The sequence below is a fragment of the Euleptes europaea genome, chromosome 17 (assembly GCF_029931775.1).
Source record: "Euleptes europaea isolate rEulEur1 chromosome 17, rEulEur1.hap1, whole genome shotgun sequence".
In the NCBI taxonomy this organism is placed as follows: domain Eukaryota; kingdom Metazoa; phylum Chordata; class Lepidosauria; order Squamata; family Sphaerodactylidae; genus Euleptes; species Euleptes europaea.
In genome coordinates this window covers 23,243,789-23,252,786 of record NC_079328.1, presented here as the reverse complement: position 1 = coordinate 23,252,786, position 8,998 = coordinate 23,243,789, and the positions used below count along the sequence as shown (strand labels likewise).

The 8,998-nt window shown below is 44.5% G+C and overlaps 1 protein-coding gene across 1 annotated transcript in view; it reads right to left on the bottom strand.

Moving 5' to 3' along the window:
• Nucleotides 1–3,550: 3,550 nt before the first annotated feature.
• LOC130488609 (fatty acyl-CoA hydrolase precursor, medium chain-like) overlaps nt 3,551–8,998 on the bottom strand; it is a 32,244-nt gene continuing 26,796 nt past the window's right edge. Inside the window, exons 11-13 of the mRNA XM_056862240.1 lie at nt 6,371–6,506; nt 3,835–3,927; nt 3,551–3,734 (exon numbers count right to left, since the gene is read on the bottom strand). Coding sequence (XP_056718218.1) covers nt 3,551–3,734; nt 3,835–3,927; nt 6,371–6,506 — 413 coding nt within the window. The remainder of the gene's footprint in view (nt 3,735–3,834; nt 3,928–6,370; nt 6,507–8,998) is intronic.

The following is an 8,998-nucleotide window of genomic DNA, read 5'->3' as shown; positions in this document are numbered from 1 at the left end:
CGTATCGGGGCAATAGAGATGATAAATCACTTGTTTTTATTCTGTGATCAATTTTGCACCCAGGGTTATCTGGATTGCTCCTATTTTATCTAGATATCGGCTTCCTGTTGAGCCACAGGTGTTATCAATATTACTAGCAGACTCTGACCCTGAAATAACTAGATGCTTTGCAAAATATCTGGCAATAGTAGTTTCTTTAAAGTTATGTTAAAATTATGTGATTGCTTATTGTATACGAATTGGATGGGTCTATGTATTTATTTTCTTATGTGCTAACTGGCGGTATTATCTATTTTATGGCTTATATTTGTAATATTATAATGTTTTAAGATTTTATCATGTTTTAACGTCGTTTTATCTTTTACGTATTCTTCATGCTCAAGATCTCTCGTCGTATGAGCTTAATAATAAAGGATGGATAAGGGAGATGGGAAGAAACCCAGATATGGTCACACCATTGAGCATAACAGCTTCAAAGCCACAGAAGCCTGGGAGGATACATTCCATCTCATTAGCACCTGAGCTCACAGGTGGGAGAAGGTGTTGGTTAACTGAACCCAATGCAGCTGCAGGGCATCTGGCTTAATTGGCAAACTCATTTGATTGATTGGATAGTCTGAGATTCCCAATTTTGTTGACCCAATGGGCACTTCTGGTCTTTTGAGAGTGAGCAGTGGGCACCGCTACAAAGTGACTGCTGTGGGGAATGTGTAGAAAAAACTCCCCATGTATATATTTGTATATATTTTATTGTAAACCAAAAAGTATATGGATTAGAATGAATTTAAGGTCTTTATGTGTATTAAAAAGCTGAGCAATCATGCAAATTCAGGGTTTGTAAATAGGGTTGCCAGCGCTGGGTTGAGAAATACCTGGAGATTTTGGGGGCAGAGCCTGAGGAGGGCGGGGTTTGGAGAGGGAAGGGACTTCAATGCCAACCCTATGTTCATGGCCACCATGTTGGAGATCACTGGGCTAACTGATTAACTGATTGGTCACTAGACCTGTGTAAGGTCTGAGTCCACCTGTCAAATCCCAAACAACAGAACATCCAGACAGAGTCGTCTAAGAAGCAGTTTATTTGGGAAGCATAAGGTGTATAGCAGCAACTTACAGGAAAAGGTACGAGGACTCAAGTGGGGGGAAGCGGGCAGGTTGAAACATATACATCAGTTGCATTATACCGGATTATATTATAACACAACGGACCTTTTTACTCTATGCCACCACAGCTGCGAGAATGGTCTATGCAGCTAAATGGAAAAATGACTGAAATACCGGACAAAACTGATTGGATTTATAAAATATTTGAACTAGCAGAAATGGCAAAATTGACTGAGTTAGTAAATCAAAAAGATAATGATGAATTTGTTAAGGAGTGGGAGGCGTGGATTGTTTATTGCAAAAATGAACTTAATGTGCAAAATGTTAAAGGTTATAACTTAGACTAGGTTAATTTTCATGTTTCTACTTTCCTTTCTTTTTTAATAACTGTAGAAGGTTTTATAAAAAAATTTTTTTATAAAGAATTAGAAAATAATTGCTAAGAGGATTCAAAGATAAGTTAGAGATAGAAGAAGGAAGGGGGGAAGTCAAAGTAGGGGAAGATAATTGTTATATATATGTTAGTTTTAATTGAGAATTAGAAAAGATTGAAAGGCAATGTTAATTGATTGTATCGAATGTATGAAAAAACAAAAAATTTTTTTAAAAAGAAACATATACATCAGAAAGGCACCGTTGGATACCAGGCTGAGCCTGGTTCCCATGATAGATTACAGTTATCGCGCCGGGGCGTAGGCCGTCATAACAAACCTCTGAGCTGCTCGACCTTGACTCCAGCTGCGATCTCAGCCTGGAGCTCACATCTGTAGCAAATGAAGCCTTCATCGGGGCTATAACTATGTCAATCATTTTCTCTGGCACTGACAACTTTTTAAGGTGCTTGGAGTACTAGTCAAAGACAATCCCTGCCCTAAAGGGTCTTACGTATATTTCTGCTTCTATTGCAAATTTTGCTTTGGCCTAGCAGAGCACACAATCACGGTGGAGATCTTCCTGAATGCTTGCATTGCTTTTTACTGACAGTTGGAAACCTTTTGCTGTTGCTTAATTGCATACCATGTTGTTTCTGCAAATAGAACATTAACCTGGGTACTAATACTAGTGTTTGCTCTGCAAATATCCAGATCCACAAATACTGGTGTGTGTGTGTGTGTGTGTAGCGGCTGGGCATCAAGTCACATTTGTTCAATAACTTGACTAAAAAAATCTTTTGTATTGATTTTTTTTTAAAAATTTTTTTTTATTTTTTAATAGAGGGATACAAAGGGAAAGGGGGAAATGGAAATATCTAACATTCCGTTAACAAACTAAAAAATAACAGTTTCAATGCAGATCAAACAGACATTATTTTGCATTTCGATATTTGGGCAAGTTATACAAATAACATAATCAATAAATCATCATCATCTATGACTGTTTAATGGCACTACACAAAAATCTTCTATATTGATTTTAATGGGTTGATCTAATCTGCTGGCACTTACAATTGAAGACAAGTAACAGCTCTGAAAGGAAAAAAAATACTGCATTTTTAGATGAGATACACATAGTTTGTATGTTTCCCCGGCAAGGCAAGTAACTCCCCATGGCTGTTTCAGATGGGAGTGTGAAGGGGAGGTTAAAACCCCCTGTTCTCTGAATTGGTCCCCACACACCTAATTGTTGGGGTTGGGGGAAAGTTGGGAGCTGGACATCAGTCTTTTCTGTTTCAGCCCTGAGACATCTCCTGCCAGCGTGGTGTGGTGGTTAAGAGTGGTGGTTTGGAGCAGTGGACTCTAATCTGGAGAACCGGGTTTGATTCCCCACCCCTCCACATGAGCGGCAGAGGCTAATCTGGTGAACTGGATTTGTTTTCCCCACAACTCCACACGAAGCCAGCTTGGTGACCTTGGGCTAGTCACACTCTCTCAGACTCACCTACCTCACAGGGTGTCTGTTGTGGGGAGGGGAAATAAGGTGCTTGTAAGCTGGTTTAAGTCTGCCTTAAGTGGTAGAGAAAGTCGGCATATAAAAACCAACTCTTCTTCTTCTCCTGTGTGTGTGTGTAAAGTGCCGACAAGTCGCAGTCAACTCATGGCAATCCCAGCAAGGGGCTTTCAGGGCAAGTGAGAAGAAGGCATCTTCTAGCATTCCTGTGTAAAACAATTTTTAAAATGTTACCCTATGCTGCCCATTTAATCCCCGGTACCGTGCCAAGCCACCCAACCCATTAATTGACTAAAAATAGCAGCCCTGATTTCAATTCTTAAAATACCTCAGCAACCTCCACCTTGAAGCTGAAATGCTTGACAGTGTTTCCTACATGCTGATAAGAATCACCTGAAATTTCCTCGTTGATAAAGGCTAGCTGGTAGCAGTCAAAGCCTCTGATTACTTCCCTCCTTTCAGGGCAAAAGCTTGCTTTGACAAATATACAGTTTTCGGGTATCATTTTTAATTACTTGGTGGCGCAAGGCAACAGCAAACCACCAAATAACCTTGCCAGTTAAAGATCCGCATGTGTTTCCTTCTCTTGTTCAGTTTTCGTGTTACCGTGCAAGATCCCCATCCAGAAGTCAACCTGCTTCTTTTTCAGTTTCTCCGCGCTCCGTTGCCTTAGGTTCAGTTCCAGGTACCCTTCATTCTGCTCGTAGCGTGGCCACTCCACCAAACCGTTGCTGTTCGGATTTCTAGAAAATATCAAAAACAAAAGTTGCATTTGGAATGTGAGCGTTATTTGCAAGCTGCATCAATCGAGCCTCGTTGCTTCCAAACAGTGAAGAATCTCACCCTGTGCGAGCAAAGTTGGCCCAGTATTTCATGATTGTCTTGCTAAGCTGCTTCTCACCCTCTGCTTCATCACCTGAAGATGGAATAGGAGAGACAAAAAGAAAAACAGTCTCCATGACTTGGTAACAGAGCATCTGCTTTACATTTGGAAAGTCCCAGGTTCAATCCCTTTCCAATTTAAGAAGTAACAGGTGATGTGACCTCTTCCTGAGATCTCTTGAGCGAGGGGGCTAGGGACTGAGCTGGGTGAATTACTGGCGTGTGGTGAAAAATTTGGCAGCCCGTTTTTTGAGGAGGAAGAAAGAGGTACAATGTGACCTTGGGCCTGTCATTTCTCCCTGCCTAACCTACCCCACAAGGTTACTGAAGGAATAAAACGGTGAGGGGCATGTACACAGTTCTGAGCTCCTTGAAGGAGAAAGGTGGGATCTAACCTGGGAGGTACAAGGGAAGACGACGACGAAGAAGAAAAGTTGGTTTTTATATGCCAACTTTCTCTACCACTTAAGGGAGAATCAAACCAGCTTACAATCACCTTCCCTTCCCCTCCCCACAACAGACACCCTGTGAGGTAGGTGGGGCTGAGAGAGTGTGACTAGCCCAAGGTCACCCAGCTGGCTTCATGTGAAGGAGTGGGGAAACAAATCCAGTCTACCAGATTAGCTTCCGCCGCTCATGTGGGGGAGTGGGGAATCAAACCCAGGTCTCCAGATCAGACTCCACTGCTCCAAATTACTGCTCTTAACCACTACACCACACTGGCACATGTGGAAATAACCATTAACTATTTGCCTGTTAATGCTAACGAGTCACGAGATCTGATTTCACATGACAATTGGGGCTGGGCTTGAGTGACATAGGGGTATCTGGATGGGGGGGCAGGGGGGCTCTCAGCAGACTTTATGTCATATCCGGCCCTCGTAACAAATGATTTCGACACCCCTGGATTAGAAGCTGCTTCATAGGAGAGAAGCATGGGTTGTTATCCATGGAAGTGTGCGTTATTTCCACCAACAGGAACAGATGTGCTGTCCTTTGTACTGTGTGACAAGAAGAGGTTAGATTCCTGATGATTAAGGTTACGCTTCTTTCAAGAAGAAGAAGAGTTGGGTTTTTTATGCCGACTTTCTCTACCCTTTAAGGAAGAATCAAACCAGCTTACAATCTCTTTCCCTTCCCCACAACAGACACCCTGTGAGGTAGGTGAAGCTGAGAGAGTGTGACTAGCTTAAGGTCACCCAGCTGGCTTCATGTGTAGGAGTGGGGAAACCAACCCAATTCACCAGATTAGAGCATCGCTCATGTGGAGGAGTGGGGAATCAAACCCGGTTCTCCAGATCAGAATCACTATTCTTAACCACTACACCATGCTGGCTCTCAAGGTCAACTGCTAAGGCTTTGCTCAGTGTACCCTCCTTATGTTATTATTCAACTAGTTTACACCATGAGGTCTGGTAAGAGCTTTAAGTAGGTGTAAATATCCATTTGCCTCCGTGTAGACATAAATCTTGACCCAGAATAAAAGCCGCTGCCCAAATCCAAGCTTCAAGGGAGCCAAGGCCCATTTTGGCACGCAGTGATACCCCAGCAATACGGTTAGGAGCACCTCAAAGGATGTCAGGGCAGTACACATTTTTCCCACCCCTCCATTTTATCCTCACAACAGCCAACAGTGAAGTAGGCTGAGAGTGAGTGACTGGCCCGAGGCCGCACCAGCAAGGTTCACTGCAGCATGGGGATTCGAACCCATGTCTCCCAGGTCCTAGAACAACACTGGGACCACTATACCACACTGGCTTGCTTTTCTTCTTTTCTGAGGGGGCTTAACCTTTTTTTTTTTTTTGTAATTGTGTTTTCTTTACCAAACTCCTTTAGGAAAGAGACCAATTCCCCCTACTCCTTTTCTTCTAGCCACAGCTGAAAATTTGCCAGTTGGACAGAGAAAGATTGTTCTGTAGGAACAATATAGGAAGATTTCCACACAGACAGGACTGATGCTAGTTAGGACCTGTATTTTGGATCTTGCCTTTTTTAAATTCTGGATTTTATGTTTTGTTTTTTTAAATCTGGATTTTATGGTTTCTGTATATTATTGCTGTGATTCACATTGAGAATTCCTTGGAAGAGAATCACACTAATGTGAATGCTGCAAACAGCCGGTGCTATTCTGAAGCTTAAAGGTAATGGTCCCCAGTGCAAGCACCAGGTCATTCCTGACCCATGGGGTGACGTCCCATCCCGACGTTTACTAGGCAGACTTTGTTTACGGGGTGGTTTGCCAGTGCCTTCCCCAGTCATCTTCCCTTTACCCCCAGCAAGCTGGGTACTCATTTGACCGACCTCGGAAGGATGGAAGGCTGAGTCAACCTTGAGCCGGCTACCTGAAACCAACTTTAGTCGGGATTGAACTCAGGTCGTGAGCAGAGCTTTTGACTGCAGTACTGCAACTTACCACTCTGCACCACGGGGCTCTTATTCTGAAGCTTGCCCATTATTAAATTATCCCATAGCCATAGCCTTACCATGGAGGTCTGGTGTGCCTTTTAAGAATGGCAGTCCGAAGACAAAGGCGATTTCGTCACCATGGTCGGCCTTCACGAAATCTGGCCTGGTGCCTCTGTGCTGGATGGGCTGGTGCTGGAATTCATAGAAGTAGACAGGAGCGCCAAAATCTTGAGGAAAGAAAAGAGAGACAATCAGTGAACTGTAGGGTTGCCACCTGCAGGCTGGAGATTTTGGGGTGGAGATGGGAGGGCGGGGCTTGGGGGGGCGAGGGACCTCAGCAGGGTACGATGCCATAGTCCATCCTCCAAAGCAGCCATTTCCTCCATGGGGAACTGATCTTTGTAGTCTGGAGATCAGTTGTAATTCTGGATGATCTCCAGGTAGGGTTGCCAGCTCCAGGTTGGGAAATACCTGGAGATTTTGGGGGTGGAGCCTGAGGAGGGTGGGGTCTGGGGAGGGGAGGGACTTCAACGGGGTATAATGCCATAGAATCCACCTTCCAAGAGGCCATCTTCTCCAGGTGAACTTTAGCCTGGAGATCAGATGTAATTACGGTTGCCAAGTCCCTCTTTGCCACCGGCGGGAGGTTTTTGGGGCGGAGCCTAAGGAGGGCAGGGTTTGGGGAAGGGGAGGGATTTAAATGCCATAGAGTCCAATTGCCAAAGTGGCCATTTTCTCCAGGTGAACTGATCTCTATCGGCTGGAGATCAGTTGTAATAGCAGGAGGTATCCAGCTAGTACCTAGATGTAATAGCAGGAGATCTCCAGCCACCACCTGGTGGTGTTGATCAAACAAGAGCAGCACGAAGGCTTCGTGCTGTTCTTGTTTGATCACGTATAACCGGTTTGCACAGCATAGGTTTTTTCGATTTCTTACCACCAGGTGGTGGGCAACCCTATCTCCAGGCCCCACCTGATGGTGAGCAACCTTATGCAGTGGTCAACATTCTCAAACTGCTGGGTATGTTCTATAAGAAGCCACAGTCACTGTGGTGCTACTGAGGAGCACACATGGTTCAATCATATACACACCACAGGGTGGCATCTACCTTTTGACCACATGGCTCAGGGCTCTACTAGGCCTTGTCTTTCTTCTCCGCTTATTTTAAAGGACTTTTTTTTTCTTTTGCAAATGTCACTGCCAATATTTCTCCATCAAAGAGAACTTTAACCTTTTCCTCACCTGCTGCTTTCTTTCTGGAAAAAGCCAGCCCTCTGCTGATTTTATCCCAATTGGTAGCGGGTACTTGTAAATTTTCCCAGCAGGGGTACAAACAGTACAAGGGCAGTTTTTTTCTAGCAAGAAAATGGCAGAGGAGGAAAGGGTAGATGTCTGCTCCCCTCACCCATCCCTGTGCTGTTCTCCTCAATATAGCAATCCTGGAGTTGGCATTTGCAAAGTAACAACCATAACAACAGAAGTAGTAGTAGGATCCTTCAAAGTAAGCATGGAAAAACCCATAATGTGCAGTTGAACCTTTAGCAAAGGCCATTTTTGAAACTTGATAGAGTGGATCTGCCTGGAAGATGTTTGTTGCAAAGAAAAAAAAGAGAGGGAGAAAGCCTTAATTAAGGGGAAATGGCTACTCTGGGTTGCAGTCCTATGTGAGGAAAAACCCACCAAGCAAAACGATGTAAATAAATAACTACAGTATATGCCAACCAGTTGCCTGTGAAGTCCACCTTATTTATTTATTATTTATTTTATTTTGTGATTTATAACCCGCCCTCCCCGGCCGAAGCTGGCTCAGAGCAGGTAACATCATATAAAAACATCACTACACCAACAATAAGAATCTAAATTTAAAACATTAAAATCCCAATTGAAAAAAAACAAAATTACAAAGTTTCAAATGGCGCCTTCCCCTTCTGTTGCCCTTGGATCAGACAGTTTCTGTGGTGTTGGGTGTTCAGGAATATTCTATGGCAGTGCTTCCCAACCTTTTTGGTACGCTAACCCACAAGTCTAAATGTACATGGTACGGTGAACCATTCAGGGCAGGCCCAAGATTTCTGACAAACTTAGGTGAACTGTGACCATAGGGCCCATCTAGTTCAGCATGGAAGAGCCCACCAGGGTCATCTAGTCCAACCCCTGCACTGTTAAGTCCGCGTGGGGAGGACACACGAGGTCGAGACGGAGTTCCAACACGTATTTATTGAAGAACAGAACAGGGGAACTGTGTAAACCGGCCCCACTTTTATGCCCCCTGGCTGCCTGCGGTCACTCCCCCCTGATCTGTGATAGGGGGGGAACAACCCCCGGGTTGCCAATGGCACATCCCAGCTTAGGGCCAATGGGGCACGCTGGCTGGGGCCAATGGCGTGAGCAGGTTTTAGGAGTGGGACTCAAGCTCCTATGTTTCCCTCTGCTTACTTGCCAACTATGTACATACATAACATGCACAATGCAGGAAGTTCACAACTACCCCCCCCACACACACACACACAGTGACCCCTACTCCATGCCCAGAAGATGGCCAAGATGCCCTCCCTCTCATCATCTGCCTAAGGTCCTAGAATCAGCATTGCTGACAGATGGCCATCTAGCCTCTGCTTAAAAACCTCCAGGGAAGGAGAGCTCACCACCTCCCGAGGAAGCCTGTTCCACTGAGGAACCGCTCTAACTGTTAGAAAATTCTTCCTAATGTCTAGATGG